The 21266-nt window shown below is 37.2% G+C and overlaps 1 protein-coding gene across 1 annotated transcript in view; it reads left to right on the forward strand.

Moving 5' to 3' along the window:
• Positions 1–6177: 6177 nt before the first annotated feature.
• LOC148130457 (uncharacterized) overlaps positions 6178–21266 on the forward strand; it is a 21328-nt gene continuing 6239 nt past the window's right edge. Inside the window, exon 1 of the mRNA XM_087967490.1 lies at positions 6178–7016. Within this exon, the coding sequence (XP_087823616.1) occupies positions 6178–7016 (839 nt within the window). The remainder of the gene's footprint in view (positions 7017–21266) is intronic.

A 21266-nucleotide genomic window follows, 5' to 3' on the forward strand; every position in this document is an offset into this window, starting at 1 on the left:
ATGAATGGATTTATTTCCACAAATAAATGTTTTGTTTTGTTCTTTTATCTATGATTTATCACTCATATAAGCTATATACATGTTCTCAGCTATCACTCAGGATGGAAAACATTTTAATTATGATTTATAATAGCACTTTTCTCTTCTGCTATTAAGTATATGAAGTATTTTTTAAAGTAGGCTTTGTGAAGGAAGGCTTTGCTCATAGATTAAAAAAGCAGGAAAATATACAAAAATGAAATGACACCAGCTAAAATGAAGATGGGATAAATGTATGTGTGTTTGCTAGACAAAGGATGTTAGACAAAGATATGACTTTGAAGATATGACTTTCTGAACAGAAAGCAATGTTTAATGACTAAATTTATTTTAGTCATTTTGCCAATGTGAATTTTTAAACACAATTTCTTTCACTTTCTTGCTACATCAGTTAGTTGAGAATTGCCCAGAGTTGGTTAAAAGATCGACAGCTACATAAATATTTTGAATAAAATAAACAATAATACATACATTTACTTTCCCATTAATATATGTTGACTCTACCCTTTTCCAATGTATTTTCACATTTATATAATATTGATTTAAATTATAGCAGCTAGTGAATACTATTGACTACAAATGCTGTTATAAAGATAAATAAAATGTTGCTTTGTCATACAACTTAACTACCAATGCAAGTAGATGCTCTACAGATGTTTCATTTTCATTTTATTTCAGCATGACATTTAGCATGGATGGGCCCATACTGTGCTTATTATATTATCTGCTTCAACTTTTTCAGCAGTTACTTAAGAGGTAATTTGTGTTACTGACAGCATTGAGGCATCTCTGATAGATCCATTTATATTTTTTTCAATAGCTTAATTATAGAGCTGTGATTCATCTAGTTCATGGCATGTTAATAAGAAGAACAACCATGATAAAAATAGACATTCTTGTTTGGTTATGCTAAATATAAATATACATTCTCTCTAAATGATCCCCTCTAAATATGAGATTTGATCATCTCAAAGGTGCTTTTTTTTCCTCAAGAGGCAACCGGACATTCTGATTTTTTTCTTCGCTTCTCATTCAAGAAGTCAGCTCTGACTGGATGGTGGGAAATGGAAGCCATATAGTCAGAACTTGAAGAAGCTTCTTGAAAAAAAAAAAACCAGAAAGTCCAGTTTCGTCTTGAGAAAAAAGCACCTTTGGGATAACCATGACCTGGATGCCTGAGAATCTCCATAGATATGAGTTTTGATCATTGCATTCAAGTTTTCAGAACAACAATAACAACAACAACAATGAATTCAATATTTTGGTATTTTAATAAACAATTTCTATTTAAAAAGGTAAAAGAAAGGTTGTTTAAAACAGGACCAAATCAAAACAATGACCAATGCTTAAATCTAGATTCTGACTTGAGTCAAATTGCATTTGTTCTCCCACTCATTCTGAAACACCCTTTTTGAATTATATATGAAATGCTGCAGAGACCTTTGACTCTACTGTCCAAAAGAGGAGAATAACAAGAAGTTTCTCAAAGAAAGGAGAGAGAATGATAACTGCATTTGATGCACTTGTTTTATTCTGCCTAAGGATAGGACTGGTTTTGCTGCAAGCTGTTTTCAGATGTCAGCATACATATACTAAAGCTTGTTTCAAATATTTCACCACTCAAAATTTGCAAATGTACATTTCGGAATATGTTTATTCAAGATGCATAAAAATGTGTTTACTTGCTTATGCCATCAATTTTCAAATGTTTCTGGCTGCCTTAAAATATTTTTAAACCCTACAATTATCAGCATAAAAACTCCTTGAAAAACTCTAAAGGTACTGAACTCAATTTGAATTTATATAAAGAGGAATGCAAACCCCAATTCATTGACAAAGAGTGACTGAAGAGTTAGACAACAGAAGTCTCACCATGAAAGAAGACAAATTAATTATTGATATTAAACATTATCCTTGCCTACAAATATTCCTTCATTGAAAACTGAAAATTGTAATGTGGTAAATTAATTAATACAAGCTACACCACATAGATATATCAAATATATCAAATAGAGACATGGGGCTTTCAACCCAAAAGTGCCCATTATTTGTATTGTGGTATTTTGGCCAGCAGCAATTGTTGGATTGCTTCAATTGTCCTTTGAAATAACTCACCTCAGTCATGCATATGTAACAATACCAATTTTCATATTGAAGTACAACTCGTACAATAGCCTAAGGCTGTAGTATTCAAACTGTGAACCCTGGAACTTTAGATTCTGTAGCCATCTCCAGGCATTTCACATAACAATTTCTGTTTATATTCTATCAGTGTATTCTGTCAACATTAATTGTAACATTTTGTTCAAGTAACATATATTGCAAAAATATTTTTATTAACTGATTTTTCACATGGGAAAGAATTTCTTGGGTATGTTAAGTCTGAAGACCACTCACTTAAGGTGATAAAGGGCCTCTCGATAAAGATGTCAAAGGATGATATTGAATCAAGGAATACCTTCATGTGATGTATTTAAGGGATGTTATAACTTCACGTATAGCATGTATCTCTTCATAGTCCTGAGCTCTAATCTCTGTATCATACCTATAAATTGTATCATACTTACAAAAATAAATCTTTATTCTATAACTTATATTGAAGTTAATTACAGCAGAGTCTGATAAAAAAAGAAATCTCAAAATTGTATGTATCTGACATTGATTTGAAAAACATTGAATATGATTTATATTCAATTTTTATACCTGAAAGTATAGGTTCTTTTTTAAAAGTAAGATTAAATCATACTATTAAAATACATGTCATAGAATTTAATGTAAACTTATTGGGCTCAGTAATATCCAAAGATTTCTTAGGCTTGATTTTTCTTTATTTACTTATATTTTTGTGTTAGTTTGTGAAAGCATGTGTATGTGAAATAATAATGAGAATATGTATTACAGAGTCAAATCAACCCACCAAAGCATGTATTTATTGGATATATTGTTTCTAGGGATAAAGCAGAAGGAAAGACATATAGTATACCGTCCCTGTCCTATTGTTTCTCTTATTCTTCTTTTATTTTTCTTATATGTACCAATTTCATGTATTCACAACTATGTATACACTTATACTTATTATCTTGTAAACAATTGGCAAATTAAATAAATAAATAAATAATGCCTGCAAAGGGTATTAAACTTCAAAATCCCATTATTCTACTTTACTATAATAATCAAGAGCATCCCTGCCATTGTTTTTTTTTTATTATGCTATCTTAAAAGGTTGATTACCAGGCAGGTGATGAAAATATCTGGATAGCTACAAATGAGAGCAGAAATGCTGAAAATTCTTTTGTTTGTGATCTAATTTTTCTCTAGATATTTGTAAGATAATACTAGTAGCCCTCAGGAGGCACAGTTGCTCAGCGGTTAAGAAGGTGGGCTTATCAGCTGGAATGTAGATAAATAGGTACCAATTCAGTGGGAGGGTAACAGTATTCTATGACATCATGCTTGCCACATGACCACAGAAATATCTCCAGACAGTGGGCTCAATGGCTTTGAAATGGAAATGAGCACTGTCCTTGATAGATGGCAGTAACTAGCAGTTTAAAAAAATGTGTAGGGACTTCTTTACCTCTTTTCTAGATATAGAATACATAGTTGAAAGTTTATTTCCACAATGAATCACAGATGAAGCATTCTCAGTGATAAAAAAAATAATTTTGCCACAGCTATATATCCTCCTCACCATCCTTCATAACAACAACTACAACTATAGCTAAACTACAATTATCATTATTATCTATATGTTCATTCCCTCAGATATTTGTCTCCCTTTCTCTGTTTACATTTTTCTATTCCAGTAAATCAAAAGCTACTATTTAATAATGTTCTATGAATACTTCTATTAACACTCCTTTCTTTCTATTGTAAAGGAGCTGTAGCCTTCAGAATTGACTTTTAAGGAGATTATTTAAACATGAATTTTAATTCATTATGTGCAGCTTCTACAGATGCTTAATCAATAGGCAATCTGGTCCTCAGGTGACACTTTAATGGTTATGGTACTTACCAGTTACAATGCTCCCTTAAGTTATTATTACCATTTTCATCATGATATACTAGTACTGTGGTGGCTAACCTTTTTGGGCTCCTGTGCCAAAAATTATATGTGCATTTGCATGCACACACTCATGTGCCAGCACCCAGAAGGCAATGCGCATCCCCCCACGCCCCCTACGCAAGTGCACATAATACCCACCCACCTACCCCCGCTGCCTCCTTACCTGCACTGCACCTCACAGTTGATTTTTGGCTGATTTGAGGCCTTTTTCGGCCTCCCAAAGGCTTAAGGAAGGCTTCTGCAGGCTTTGCAGGCCGAAAACTAGCCGTGTATCGTCACTTCTGGTATTTTTGGAAAAACAGGAAGTGATGAAATGGGGCTAGTTTTTGGCCTGCAAAGCCTGCAGAAGCCTTCCTCAAGCCTTTGGGAGGATGAAAAAGACCTCAAACCAGCCAAAAATCATCTGTGAGGATGCACATGCCCAGTGAGGTAAGTTTGCTTGCAGCTCGCGTGCCGGCACAAATGGTTCTTCACGCCACCTGTGGCACGCGTGCCATAGGTTCACCATCACAGTACTAGTCAGAAGTGATAGCAGCTGTTATATCAGTATACAAATATCATTATGTAGCATTATCATTATGTTGCTTGTGCTTTATAGTAGAATCTTTCTCTGATGCAAAGATCAGACCTCAAAATTAGATATTTTTATGGCAAACAAAACAATGCTAGGTACAAACCAAGAGGCTTCTTGTACAAACCTATGTAAGTTTCATTTCATATGTACAATCCCTAATTATTATGAAAAGAGGAGTGAGCATAGATTTATTCAGTTCATACCATTTTAGTGAGTGTAAAATGTTCTCAAATCCCTGTGTGTTGAATCTAAGGTATCAAAATCTAATATAAAAGTAGAGTAACTTTTAATAGCAGTTAAATAAACATACCCTGATCCTGTTTTTGATATCAAGGGAATTGTTTTAATAGATTAGTTAGAATGCTTAGCCTAGGTCACATTGAACTTTGTGAAATTTATTTCAGTGCAGACATGTATAAGAATGCTAATGTATCCTCCAACATATTTGAAAGTACATTTAAAATAAATAAATAAATAAATATATGTTCCATCATTTGATACCATAGTGATAGACTGAGTAGTACCTACAAAGGTACTACTTTTCATTTACTCAAAATCCTTAAACTCTGCAAGTAAAGAACAGTGGAAGTAAATCTTATAGTACTTTGAAATTCAATAGGCTTGGATTTTAAGATTTAACAAGAACTGTTTAAAACATCCCCTTTATGGAATAACTTAGTATAATGTTGAATGCTCAGTTCAAAAGGAGCATCGTGATTATTATTTTCATATATTACCCTAAAGGCACAGCCAGACAAAGAAAACAATTTATTTTCAGCATTATGTTTGCTAGAAAGGTTGTATCATTACACATGGTCCTTTCTGTAAATTACCCCATGGAGACATTCACTAAGGATTTTGGATATATTTTTAGTATTAATTATTGAATTTGTTCTTCAATGGCATAATTGCCAAGACTTTATTTTTTTCTGTAAGAAATCAGATTTATTTTTTTTAAAGTCTTATCATATAGACTACAAAAAGAAAAATGAATGCTTTCTTTCTGTTGTGTATTAAGAACCTGCCTGCAGTTCTCCTTCTGGTCCGCCGTCTGAGCGGGAGCGCCGACCGCTCCCATTGGCTGATGCCGTTTGACAGCCAGCTATAAAAGGGAGCTTTCAAACGGCATCAGCTGTCGCCACCAGCTGGCTGTCAGATTGTCTCTGAAGCCGCGGCGACCCTTTATTCAATGAATAAAGTATGTTAGCTTAACCTGGCTCCGTCTCCCTTCTGTAACCGCCGCTCTACAACACTGGCGACGAGGGCGGGATGCAGTAAAGACGTCCAGGCGAAACAATTGAGCCGAAGTCACACAGAGAAAGAGCTGAAGCCGCTAAGTGCTGATTGAAGTCACCGCCGCCGGCGCTCTCCAAAAGAGCGCGAACTTCAAAGCTCCGCAGCTGAGGAGCCGAACGCCGCTGACAGGCGCTACCAGAAACGCTTTTCTAAAAGCGACCTCTAATTTTTCCTCACCTAGCAGACCTACTCTGCCACTCCAATGGCATCTACGCCGACTTTCCCACATTTCCAGCCAGGAACAGAGACTTGGGAATCTTACATTAACAGATTTGAATGTTTTTTAAATGCCATAGACTTGTCTAGGGCTACAGACCTGAGGAAAAGGTCTTATTTTTTAAGCTTCTGTGGGGCTACCGTTTTCGACACTGCCTCAGCACTAGTGTCCCCACGACCCATTAAGGCTATTCCCTGGGAAGAGTTGAAAGAAATTTTGTCCAACCACTATTCCCCCAAACCCTCTCAGATAGCTAGGAGGCTAGCTTTTAGGAGAAGGGTTCAAGCTGAGGGGGAAACCGTGAGCCAATATATGGCAGCCCTAAGATCTGCTGCCATACACTGCGGGTTCAGGGATTACCTTGAGGACATGCTACTAGACCAAATTGTGGGTGGAATTAGGGATTTGAAGCTCCAGAGAAGGCTGTTAGCAAAGAAAGATCTAACTCTATCCCTAGCCATTGAAGAAGCTCAGGCTGCTGAGCTATCAGAAATATCTGCAGCTGAGATTCAGGGAGCTACCACAAAACAAGGGCAGGCTACAGTCCATTATGATGAGGTATCCCAGGAGGAAATAGAAGAACCATTAGAAGTAAATCGCCTCACACGCCCCAGAACACCTTTAGCTCCACCAAGGAGAAACAACAGCCAGTTCACCAAACAACAGCCCCCTTGTACAAGCTGTGGGGGTAACCACCTTAGATCCAATTGCAGGTTCAGAAATGCTATTTGTCTGAACTGCCAGAAGAAAGGGCATATAGCCAGAATTTGTCAAGCTGAGCAAGCCCCCTTCCAAAGATCTCGAGTCTCTGCCTCATCCCAAAGGCAAGTAAAAAGCTGCTACACCTGTTATCACGCAGGCAGTTTCTCCACTAACCCTAACAAAATAAGCGTTTCTCTTCTTTTAGAAGATAAGCCCTGCCACATGGAGGTGGGCACCGGGTCAACCCTCTCCATCATTGCATGGTCCACGCTGAAGAAGATTCTACCATCGTTCCCAAGGAGGAAGCTGACTACCTGCCACCTGAACCTTCGGGACTACCAGGGAAAGACCATCCCAGTCCTGGGTAAGGGAAGATTCCTTATTCAATTCCAAAACTTTAGAGGTTACTTGCCACTGGTAGTTGTTGATGGTGCCCTGCCTAGCTTGCTAGGACTGGATTGGTTCCCTGCCCTAGGTTTTAACATCACAGGGATTCACTCTGTCAAAAACTCTGAAGTTGATGCCCTTTTTAATGACTATGCTGATGTCTTCAGCAGTGACCTGGGCTGTTATACGGGCACTCCCATATCCTTCAATGTGGGTCCACAAGCCACCCCTATCCGTTTGAAACCTCGAAGGGTTCCCTTCGCCATTAGGCCCAAATTAGACGCTGAGCTAGACAAACTCATTAATCAAGGAGTTTTGGAACAGGTAGATTTTGCAAAGTGGGAAACACCCATAGTCACCCCTTTAAAAAAGGATGGTAGCGTGAGAATTTGCGCGGACTATAAGACGTCCATCAACCGTTTCCTTCAAGTTAGTGCATACCCAGTACCTGTTATTCAACACCTGCTTCACACATTTGAGCCAGGCATAGTTTTTGCAAAATTGGACATGTCCCAGGCATACCAACAATTCCCTGTGGACCAGCACACTGCTGACCTTCAAACCATAGTAACACACAGGGCGCTTTCAGATGTAAACGTTTACAGTTTGGGGTCAGCGTAGCCCCAGGCATTTTTCAATCACTCATGGAAAGAATCCTCCAGGGCCTACCCGGGGTGGTTCCATACTTTGATGACATTTTAGTATCGGCCTCTAACAAGGCACAACTGCTACTCAGAGTAAGGTCTGTTCTTGACAGATTTAGACTAAATGGGCTCAAATTGAAAAAAGACAAATGCACCATAGCTACCAATCAAGTAGACTTCCTGGGTTATCGAATTGATGCCTGGGATTCACCCCATAGAAAGTAAAGTCAGGGCCATTCACGAGGCACCCACTCCCTCTAACAAAACTGAATTACAGGCCTTTTTAGGGCTCCTAAATTTCTATGCATCCTTCCTACCCCACAAAGCCTCTGTAGCTGAGCCCCTACATAGGCTCCTAGACAAGGAGGTCTCCTGGCACTGGGGACATAAAGAAGCCAACGCTTTCCAGGCAGTGAAGTCTCTGTTAACGTCAAATGCAGTGTTAGTTCAATTTAACAAGGACTTGCCCCTAGTACTCGCCGCTGATGCCTCACCTTTTGGGATAGGAGCAGTTTTAAGCCACAGACTTTCAAATGGATCTGAGGCACCCATTGCCTATTTTTCAAGAACATTCTCTGCTGCTGAGAGAAATTACAGCCAGATTGATAAGGAGGCTTTGGCAGCTGTAGCTGCTGTAAAAAAGTTCCATGAGTTTCTCTATGGCCATTTTTTTGAACTGGTAACAGACCACAAGCCTCTCTTAGGACTGTTAGCTGGTGACAAACAAACCCCACAGGTACTTTCCCCGAGAATGACCAGATGGACACTTTTTTTGGCCGCCTATTCATACACCTTGATCCATCGTCCTGGGATAAACCTGAGCCACGCAGATGCCCTCAGCAGGTGCCCCCTGCCTACACCAGTCGAGGACCCAGCTCCCATCCACGCAATCTTCGAGTGCACGGGACTGGACCTCCCACTTTCAGCCGGGGATGTTGCTGCGCACTCAAAAAAAGATCCATTGATTTCCCAGGTCCTGGACTAGGTGGGAAGGGGGTGGCCTGATATACAATTTGCCCCTGATTTAATCCCCTTTAGGACCCGCAAGCAGGAGTTGTCTGCAATTCAGGGCTGTCTGTTATGGGGGACAAGGGTGGTCATTCCTGCCTCCTTGCAAGAACCAGTTCTAAGGGCACTGCACGAGGGTCATCCGGGCATGGTAAGGATGAAGGCTTTGGCCCGCAGCTACGTTTGGTGGCCAGGACTAGATGCCCAAATTGCCAGCTGGGTCAACGCATGCCAGGCCTGCCAGGCGACAAGGGCAGCTCCACCCATAGCTACACCCACCAGATGGGAGGATGCGGGGGCACCCTGGGCCAGGCTACATATTGACCTAGCTGGCCCCATGCTGGGGAAGACATTCTTGGTGGTAGTAGACTCATTTTCCAAATGGACTGAAGTGGCCATGCTGTCTTCCACCACAACTCAAGCCATCACAAGGGTTTTGACCAGACTGTTTGCTACTCATGGACTGCCAGACACCTTGGTGTCAGATAACGGGCCTCAATTCAGCTCTAATGAATTTGCCATCTTCACTGCCAACCTGGGCATCAGACACGCCCTCACAGCCCCCTTTCACCCCGCTAGTAATGGGATGGCGGAGAGGGCTGTTAGATCGGCCAAGGAAGTTCTGGCCAAGCTGAGGCAGGCAGACTGGCACTCCAAGCTGTCCACTTACCTACTCACGCAACATGCCACGCCATGCCCCGCAACCAACAAGTCACCTGCTGAACTTTTGATGGGCAGGCGACTCCGGACCACCCTGGACAGGTTGCACCCCCACTACTCCCCCAGCACACCCCTGGCATCTGACAGCCATGCCAGGGGCTTTGCCCTGCAAGACCTGGTTTATGCCAGGAACTATGCAGGGCATCCGTTATGGCTGCCAGGGCGGATAGTTTCTATTACAGGGCCCAGGTCTTACAGAGTCCTCCTGGAAGATGGGAGAACCTGGAGAAGGCATATCGACCAGCTCAGGAGACGCTGGACCTCGCCTGCCGCCGAAGGCCTGGACAACCAGCCGCCAAGCTACCCGGTCTACTCACCGCCTGCCGCAGCCGTCCCGCAGAACTACCCGGTCTACCAGAGGCCCGACTTCCCAGCCAACCGTCCACCGCATGAAAACTCACCGGAGCAGCCACCAGATAGCAGGTCCGGGATGGCCATCGACCCTCCGCAGACGCCTGGCACCGCCGGAGAAAAAAGGGACTGTGCTGCAGCCGCCAAGACTCCAGAGCCATGGAGATCGAGCCACGAACGAAGGCCGCCATTATGGCTACAGGACTACGCATGCACGCGACCAGGGGGAAGGAGTGTTGTGTATTAAGAACCTGCCTGCAGTTCTCCTTCTGGTCCGCCGTCTGAGCGGGAGCGCCGACCGCTCCCATTGGCTGATGCCGTTTGACAGCCGGCTATAAAAGGGAGCTGTCAAACAGCATCAGCTGTCTCCGCCAGCTGGCTGTCAGATTGCCTCTGAAGCCGCGGCGACCCTTTATTCAATGAATAAAGTATGTTAGCTTAACCTGGCCCCGTCTCCCTTCTGTAACCGCTGCTCTACAACACTTTCCATTTTAGTTTTGATAGCAAGACCTTAGAGCAAGGGTGTCAAACTTGATTTCTTTGAGAGCCAACAAGGGTTGTGTTTGACCTCGGGGGACCAAGGTGGGTGTGGCCAAGGTGGACATGACCAGCTTGATATCACTCATGTTGGGGGTGCCTGTGCTGTCCTGAGACTCTGCCAGTGAAAACGGGCTCCTGAGCTCCATTTTTTGGCTTTGACAGACCACTGCAACCCTCTGCTAGTGAGAACAGATAATTTTACATAAATATACATATGTACTGTATATACATATGTATATATACATACATACATACGCACATATATACACAACTACACAGTGGTGGGATTCAACATTTTTTACTACTGGTTCTGTGGGCGTGGCTTGGTGGGCTTGGCAGGGGAAGGATACTGCAAAATCTCTAGTCAGAGGTGGGATTTGCCGGTTCTCTGAACTACTCAAAATTTCTGCTACTGGTTCTCCAGAACCGGTCAGAACCTGCTGAATACCACCTCTGCAACTACACAGTATACACAATATACACCGTATACACTCCTCTCTCTCTCTCTCTCTCTCTCTCTCTCTCTCTCTCTCTCTCTCTCTCTCTCTCTATATATATATATATATATATATATATATATATATATATATATATATATATATATATTCTTAAGTTTTCGCGGTACTTACATGTATGGCATTCAGCTTTGTTCGGGTATTTTCCCACGTCATTGTAGTTGTGCTTTTAAAGTTGTAGCAACGTTTCGGCAGAGTCTCATCTGCCATCATCAGGCTTCTGTATAGTGTTCATCTGTGAGTCAGACTTTCACAGCCGTTTCGGTTTTAAATTTGGGGTTAGCCTATGCTGTGCCAGAATGGTTTTTTCTTCATCCTGATTGGTTGGGAGTCTTGGTCTGGGTTTATTGGTCTTGGAGTTTGCTGTGTTCTGCTTGATTGGTGTTTCTAATATCTTCTGTCTGTTTTGTGGCTTTTTTGTGTCTTGATTGGCTGGCAACATTGTGTTCCTGTATTGGAGGCTTTTAGTGCGGCTTGCTTCTGAGTAAATGGACGGCTATCATTTATTAGGAAGCTATAACCACAGACACATGTACACATACATACACACACAGTGTATATATTTACACACATGTTGAAATTTTATAAAAACCAAAATATCTATTTCAGTGTCTTAATTTTGTTTCTATCATGAAGACTCCCTATGGTTTCTCCAATTAAAATAGTTATCTTTCTTGACAGAGGTAGGGTGTTTTTTTCCCTTTCCTGCAATCCAAATAAGTTAGTTTTCCTAAGATAGATTTCTCTTTATGAATGTGTTTTCTTCACTGAATGCAGAGCTACTAGCACAGTGACATATCTAGAAAATTTATGCAAAATGGTTATATGAACAAAGTATTCACAAAATAGATTATACATGATTATATTGCATGAAGTTTTACAATTTAGGGTACCAAGTGTGGTACCCCAGCCCTAAATATAAGAGTGAATTTCTTGTGATTAGAAACTGAAAGGATGGCTATATGCTATCTCATTAGTTTCCTTCTGTTAAATTTTTTTACACCTACAACCACAATTAATTTGCACATGTTGTTATTGACTGTCCATAATATACTATCACAATGTTATATATGGACCCTGGCACAAAGAGTTTGAAAACTATGATTAAATACTAGACCATTCATACCTGGCCTGTTTCTTTTCACTATTACATGCCAAATTATTCCTATAAGATCACAGGAATTGCCTAATTTGATGAGTCATCAAAGGAAGCAGTTCTACAATATACAGTTGAAAGCAGACTTGAAGTAAGAACAAAACTAAATCTCGCCACACTACTAATTTTAATAATTAATAATTAATATATTACAATTTAGCTGAACCATATATAGTTTATTGTAATGTTTCCTTTGACCCTACAGTACATAATAGCTATTCATTACAAGGGGGCACGGATAGGATAAATTCACTACAATACTTTAAAATCACCTGGGTGATGTTGGGCTAGTCTGTCTGTCTGTCTGTCTGTCTGTCTGTTTGTCTGTCTGTTTGTCTATCTATCATCTATCATCTATCGTTTAAATATTGTCTATCCATCTCTATCATCATGTGTGCATCTATGCAGATAACAGACATTATTTTCACTATTAATTAATATTGTAACTGAGCAACTGTGTAAAATGTTATATTACACAACAATATTGGTTTTTAAAGAAACTCATGCCTACATTTAAAAATAACAATAACATATCTATGAATTATATTTAGGAATAAAATGTCACTCAAAATTTCATGATATCAAGTGGATTGTGTGTGAATTTATTGCTTTATCAAATGATGTAAGACAAAATGTTTAAATGAGAAACAAAACATTTAAACAAAACATTTAAACAAGTCTAGTGCCAATAGTTAATATAATTCAAAATGTTGATGGTACTACTTGAATCTTCTAACCTTTTCCAAATGGATCTTTGGTTAATTATCTCCAACATTTTAAACCATTTTGCTGCTGTGAGGGATTGATATTTAAGATTTTTTTAAAATAATCATATTCACTTTTAAGATTTGGAAAGGTAATCCTCTCAGGTGCAGATGACATTTAAAGAATTAAGCTAAGAGTTAGCATTGATAAGTTTTGATTGTTTAATCCTTTTGTTAGCAATTTGTTTTGTTCAGTCTTCTCTGAATTTATAGCAGAATATATTCATTTTAATGAAAGTGGTATTTTTTGGCTATATCTATAATTGTACACAAAAGTGAACTGATCATGATCTTAATCCTTAAAAGTTCAAAACAATTGGAATCTCAATTTCTTATTTGGCAAATTCAGATGTGAACATGGATCATATGTACAAAATAATCTACCAACAAGAGAAGGTTATTGCTAGGCACTGAATAAAACTAAGTTTTGCAATTGAACTTTATTTATTTCTTTTTTAAATGGTAGCAACTCAGGGAGCCCAGTAAGAAGAAATGTGAGGTATAGCTGCAGTTTCAGTTTGATGAATTAGTTATTAGATATCTCTAAGCATAGACATATCATTATAAAAGTCTCAATCTTATCTAAGATGCTATAGAATTTCACAGGTTTTTCTCCTTGTAGTTTGCAATTAGGATCCTGTCTTGAATCATATTTTGCCCTCATCCCTGTGATTAGTTCTTTTCAATGTCAGAAAGTTTTAGGAAATGATATGGCAGGCAGGACTGAAAAGGAGTAGATGAAAAGAACTGGATGAAGGTGAATAAAGAATGATTGGCTGATATTTATTCCTCCCACTCTAAGTAATAGAAAAGAAATTGTACAAAGGAACAACAACAATAACAAAAATATCTGTGAAGGGTAGAGAATGCTGTAACTTCTACCCTGTCAGCCTGCTGCCAGACATGCAAAAGAATTTGAACCCTCCAATCATAAAAAATTTTACATAAATTTTGGTTTTCTTCCATGAATGCTTACTATCTTCTAGAATCATACAACATTCACTGTAACAAAGTAACAGTAAAGAGTACAGTATTTAAATCATTTCATTTGCTATGAAATGTTGTAAGTCACTGGTGGGTAAATTCAAGTGTTCAATTTATATCTAATGCATTTAGTGATAGATTTTGTAGTCAGGTCTACCAATCCAGAAACTGGTAGAATTGGTGCCACAACTACTACCTGCTCTCAAATAGGCAACATGAGCTGGATAGACCCCCAAATTTCTCACTAAGTCCATCTGAGGAGGGCAACCTGATTCAGAGATAAAGGTAAAAACAATATCCATATCCAGGATGGTCTGGTAACTTACAGTTACTCAATCTTGTCAGAATTAAGTTGGAACCTCCAACTTTGGGAAAGAATCATTCAGTCTGCCTGGAGCAGGGACAGAGGTGGTATTCAGCAGGTTGTGACTAGTTCTGGAGAACCGGTAGTTGAAATTTTGAATAATTTGGAGAACCGGCAAATACCACCTCTGACTGGCCCCACCCCCTATCTATTCTCTGCCTCCTGAGTCTCAGTTGATCAGCTGGGTCTTCTTTGGTTGCCCTTCACAGGAGAACAGAACTGGAAAGCAGGTTAGTGGGGTGGGGAGGGAATGGAGATTATACAGTATCCTTCTCCTGGAGTGAGAGGGGATGGGGATTTTGCAGTATCCTTTCCCTGCCACGTCCACTAAGCCACGCCATGCCCACCAAGCCACGCCCACAGAACCGGTAGTAAAAAAAATTGAATCCCACCACTGGGCAGGATGTATAATTCAGAATCATGAGGATACTGATGATACATTACCCATTTTAATGGATGGATCCTACATGACTTCATATAGAATCTTGGAATTATGATCACATATATAAATTCTAGATCCTATTAAATAGATACATTTACTTCAATTAAATCTTTAAATTTCATTTTTTGAAGCTATAGATGATATAGTTTCTGATGCACCTTGAATTATTCATCCATCAAATTGGTTTGAGAAGGGAAAGATAATTGAGATGGAAATATGTACAGATAGACTTGTGGAGAAAAAAAATCAAAAGATAATAACTATGCTCATTGAAATTATTACATTTCATATTTATTATATATTGTTTAAGTATATTTTTCTTCTGCTTTTTGAGTTATCAAAAATGGAGGCCATTATGAACATTTATTAGGTAATATTCATATTTTGTTAACTAATATATTAGAGAATATCTCTTGGTATTGTGAGAAAAGTTTCCTAATTTGTTTTTCTTTCTTTTATTTTTTGTGATCTATATTTAATGTTTAGTATCTCAATTGAAAGTTCCATTTCCAAATGTAAATGAGTCACATTATTTTTCTATTTTTTTCACAATTATAAACATCTCATCCTCTATTCCAGGGTTACCTTCTGAAATGCATTGCTTCTACATGTACTTCTTATGTCAGCCATAGGAAAACATAAGAATGTGAAAAAGGAATGCCTGACAAACTAGAGAATATCATTAAGTTTAATGATTTAAAAACAAGAGTGCATTTGTTATGGTATGAAGAAGGAATGACTGGGTGCTGCTAAATAACCCAGGTCTAAAGCATCTGATGACTTTTCCTTGAAGAGACTGCTTTCTAACAGGAAATAAAAGATTTGATAAAATGTTGTCACATGATTTTTTAAAAAGGCCAAAAGACAAGTAAATTTATACAATCATATCACAACTGGATTGTTCTGCAATGACAACATTTAAATCTGTTGGGATTCCTAGTTGTTGTGACCTTGCCAGGATTTGATATATTGTGTTGGTGTGATAAACAATATACCTCCCACAACTTCCTTAGTTTTGACATAAAACATTATATAGATCCACAGGATGTCTGATTCTGACACTTTTAGCACTGAGGACCTAGGTAAACATCCAAAGTTGAGTGAATTGCCAAGACACAGAAATTGAGTGAGAGCAGAGAATGCAGGGGTTCTAAAACATCTTTGGGAAAAGAGTGAAAAATGGAAAGAGGGAGGGAGAGAGAGGGGGAGAGGGAGAGAATGAGAAGAGTATGCCATTGTGTACTTAAAATGAAACCTAATCTTTAGCTGAGTCATTGGGTTCCTTGTGAAGGTTGGAGTAACTGGTATCTCTTCCTGGGATTACCGCAGTCGTCACACTTAGCGAACAGAATATTTCCATTCCTATGGCATCTTCATGAAAAACTAATGAACTCTCAAGTATTCTTAAATTAAATATAACCGTTAAATAAACCAAGCAACAATTATTGCCATAAACCTGCTTGCATGTCTATACATTAGATTCACCACTAAATGACTCAGTGTTTGATGTTACACAGTTGGAAAGCATAACTGACTTTATTAAAAATAATGCCTGTGATAATAGTGGTAGAAAAATCTTTTCATGATATTAAATATAACATGCTTCATTTATACATACAAACATAATATCTGATGAATCTGATGTTTTCTCAAAATTATAACAGTACATTGTGATGTAGCTCTAATTATTTGAAAACACTGTGACTTGTGAAGACTTTAAGGTTTTACTAATTCCTTTTATTTTATAGAAATTCTGAAAATTGTGATTTGTGGATGAATGTTGTTCCCTAATCTCTACATGTGCATATGCTTACATATGAGTCTGGCCACAAATTTATAATACATCAACTGAATTTGAATCAGTGTAACCAGTGAATTTAGGATTGCAGCTGGTTTCTCTACTAATGAAGGCTTTAAGATTGTTTTAATTATTAGAGAAGTACCCTATCAGCAATTTTGAGATGCAAAGGGAAGAGAAATAGAAATAATAATATAAATTATCTAAGCACTCATAATTTACCATCCCCATTCAATAAGAATATCGAACTATTTCTCCTTATGTCTTTACTTTTCTAAGTAAAGCAATCAGGACCAAATCTTCTAACTTTTAATTATTAAGAAAAGCCATCCAACTCAAAGACAATTTTTAACATGAAAGATTTTTTTCCCTTTCAGTCCTACATTACAATTACAGCATTTCTTTAGTGATTCAATTTAACTTGAGTTAAATTGCATTATTTAAAGCAGATTCTTGAATTTATGGTATCTAGGTGATAAAATGCTCAGCCATTTAATATTTTAGTGGTTCCTGGCACAACAAAGTTTGAGAACCTTATTTTATTGTGACTCCCTGTTTGAGAAGTTCCTGTAATACCCATACTGTATGTTTCCAGAAATGGAGTTACACTTTATGCAAATATGTGATTTGCTATAACAAAACTTGGAACTAAATATTCCCCCAAAGTCACTTTCTAAGCAACATGACCACAATTTCAGAATAAAGTATTGCATTACTTTACCAGTTTCAACTCCTTTTTCCAAAAATTGCATTTTTAATCAAAGCATCTGTTCAGTCAGAAGGGTCAGTGGTTAGTGTGAGTAAAAATAGTGAAAATGGCAGCTACTTATAGTTGCTAGAAGCATAACAATATGATTTGGCATGTTTGGAGGAACCTTCTCTAGCTATTGCAACTGTGGATTATATATAGCTTTGAGGTGAGTGAGAACTTATAAAGACAAATTGCATTATCTCTACAGTATCAGCTAAACTGAAACTAAGCTAATCAACCTTGTATGATTCTTTTAACTTCGACATTCAAGGTTATTTCTTATATGTTTATAATTGATACATGTGCACTAATATAACAAATTCTACCACACAAATGTTCATGAGATAGTCAAATTAGTTGTAGCTGCAATAACTGAATAAATAAAAATCACATGAATCCTGCTCAACTGATGAACCTCCACTGTAAAATTGCCTTGAAAAATAATTCAACACAACTGGTTAAATTATTATAATAATTATAACCTGATTTTTGTTGTTCAAAGTACACCATACTTGATTGCTTATACCCTTATCAATATTGATAAGACTTTGAAACTGTTTTATTAGAAAACATGATATTCACATCTTTGATGCATTTATCTTGAAAATTTAAACTGCAATATCCACAGAAAAGTATTAATTAGTATGTATTAATGACTGCACTATTTTAAAATAACAATTTAAATTCTTGACTTTAACTCTAGCTAGGATATTAAATGCTATTTTTTGAAACTACAGTATGTTACTATTAGCAATATTGATTTTGATTTTCATTATTTTAGGCTAAATGTGTCAGTTAATGAATTTATATTATGCATTATACTTTATGCTAGATAATGAACTGTTTATTTCTCATTCAGAAAATTTCCTGTTCTTACAAATGCTGATATACATCATTTTATAGAAGGCAGTTACCTTATGTAGTCTTAGTTATAAGGATTTCTATTGCTGTGAATTATAGTATTAATATTTATATATACAATAAGCTGTGGGCAGCTTTGCATGATCTTGGTATACCAATCCACCTGATCCCACTCATTAAGTCACTCTACATTGATTAGGAGGCACAGTGTGAAAGCTTTATGGTAACACAGACTGGTTTAGGATCAGAAAGGGAATGAGACAGGGAAGTATTTATCACCTTTTTGGTGCAATCTGTATGTTGAAGTGATCATGCAGAAACTAGATCTGGAACTTCCTGATGTTGAAGTGAAGATTGGAGGAAGAACCATAAATAATTTGAGGTAAGCAGATGATAAACACTATTCCAGAACTTCCTGGAAAAGAATGGTCTGGAACATAAAAGACCAAATTAAAAGAGTAAGATTGAGTTTTAACATCAGGAAAACAAATATAATGACAACAGCTACAGATGGACATGAGACATTGGAAATCAACAAAGAGGAAATTGAATTAACTTGAGAATTTATTTTCTTAGGATCAAAAATTGTTCCCAATGGCAGGTCTATTCCTGAAATCAAATGTAGGATACCCTTAGGCCACACAGGAATGATTAACATGAGTACAATCTGGAAAAGCAGAGATATTGATATAAATACAAAAAGCAAGCTAGTTAGAACAATAGTCTTCCCTATAATGATATATAGTTTTGCGAGTTGGACACTAAGAGTGATTGATCAAAGAAGAATTGACACTTTTGAACTGTGGTGCTGACATAAATTACTGCATATATCATGGACAGCCCAAGTAATAACAGAAAGGTGTTAAATTGCATAAAACCCAACTAATAAGACTACAACTTATTTACTTTGGTGAATGATGCTGGGGAAGGTTAGTGGACAAAGAAGAAAAGACAAGCAAAGGACATATCAAATAACATGATAACCTCAAATCTAATGCAAAGTTGAATATACAACAATTGAAAAAAGCTATGATTGACGGCAGCATGGAGAGCACTTGCCTATAAAGTCACCAATAGTTGGACATGACTAAACCTCAAACTGTCTACTGTGGACCTAACCCCATTCTTAAGAGGTCCTTAAAGAGACGTGTATAAGTGCACCATACCTGTCTTATTGTTCCCATTCATCTGTATTTACTTCGTTTGTTCTTATTTATGTTCATACTTATACTTGTTATCTTGTACTTGTTTGACAAACAAATAAATAAATAGTTAAAAATAACAACATTTATACATAGTAGAAAAATAGTTTGAATTCTTCCAAGGATATAGGAGTGCTAAAAGTATCAATACTGTATTGTATTTGTTCCATTCCAAGTAGTGCAATTTATAATTGATGAGTTAAAATAGTATCTATTCTTATTATGTACATGTGCTTTTTTGTGTTTACTATTTTGGCACCAAGCACACAAAATATAGCATTGCTATATTTTTCAATATTTGTTCAATCTCCATTGAAGGCTTATTTTCCTCTGGGTTTTTTTTCTAGATTTTCTCATTATCTTCTATCTCCAGCTACTGCAATGTCAATTATTCATACTTGCTTCATGTCTGACTTATTATTGGTTAAATATCAGTTTGAATTTGGAAGTCTCATAGGATGTTAATCTCTTCGTTCCCAAACACTTTTTCAATATTTTTGTTGTTGGTAAGTTTTAAATTTTACTTACTTAAATCAAGGTGCCATTTCATTGTGTCTTTCTAAATATTCACTTCTTCCATCCACATACCAGACGATCAACTGTCTTGTCTTGTAATTTGCACAACCTGCATTTATTAATAGCTGAATTTTCTTACTTTTAGCTTTCATTTTATTTGTATGTAGTGACTGCTGTAGAGCAACTAAAATGGTCCTTTTGTTTCCTTAATGCATCTTGTTAAAATCATTGCAAAAATGTCTTTTTTCTTCATTATTAACCTTATTAACCTTTAAAGTCATGTAATAACTTTTGTTTCTTTTTGTCAATTTTCCTTTTACACTACCTGCACATGCTTTGTATTACTGTTGTCGGTATACTTTCCTTTATTAGAATATATATTACAACTTCTGCTAATGTACAAGATACACTACTTTTTTCTGTATGTCTTCCCTTAGTGTATTCAGCCAGTTCTTCAACCAGTTTCTTCACTTTCATCATCTAACTCCACAAGAGGACAAAGAGAACCTATTAATGTCCTTACATAGATATAGAACACATATGATAATCATAATTTGCCAGATAAATGACACAGATAAATCTCCAGATGACTTAACAACCTGTTAAAAATGCAAATGTCCAGCTGTTTGAAAAGAGTATAAATCCTTCCATTTCCCACCATCCAGTCAGAGTTGAAGAAGTTTCTTGGATGAGAAGTGAAACATCTTCTAAGAAAAATCACAAAGTCCAGTTGCCTCTTGAAAAAAGCACCTTTGGGACAACCATGACCTGAATGACTAAGAATCTCCATAAACATTCCTCATTATTTGGTTTTCTTTAAAAATATCATTTATACTTTTATAAAATTGTTTCTAGTTTGTCATTTTTAAAATATAGTCTATTTTTTGCAATCTGGGAGTCTATCTCTATCATCTCTATCTTTAGCTCTGTAAATTACTATTTGACAATTTCCAAAGCTTCTTTGATTGTTTTTTTTAAATCAAGCTGGTGTTTTCTTACAAAATATATTTTTCATTAATCTTCAATTGTTTTAGTTTACTGGCATCTGCCCTCAGTTTGCTAATCTTGTTTTCCAATCTAACTTTTCATTTAGATGTTATAATTTCTTTTCCTACATAAGTTTTTTTTGTTGTTATTTCAGTCACTGAACTATAGATGAGCCAATTGTGCATTTGTGCATTAGTGTCAAAATTATTTTATTGGGTTGAGCAGCAAAAAAAATGTATATTGCCCTAATTGCTTTCAGAGCTCAGTGGTTTTCTAGCAGACATTTCTTTATCCAAATTAGGTAGTGCTCTGATGATCTTACTTAGTTTGGATAATGAAACATCTGCAAGGAAATAACCAAACTCAGAGAGAGCCAAGAGCC

Source organism: Notechis scutatus, chromosome 5 (genome assembly GCF_049901735.1).
Source record: "Notechis scutatus isolate UNSWTSFEM ecotype Mainland chromosome 5, rNotScu1.2, whole genome shotgun sequence".
NCBI classification, from domain to species: Eukaryota; Metazoa; Chordata; class Lepidosauria; order Squamata; family Elapidae; genus Notechis; species Notechis scutatus.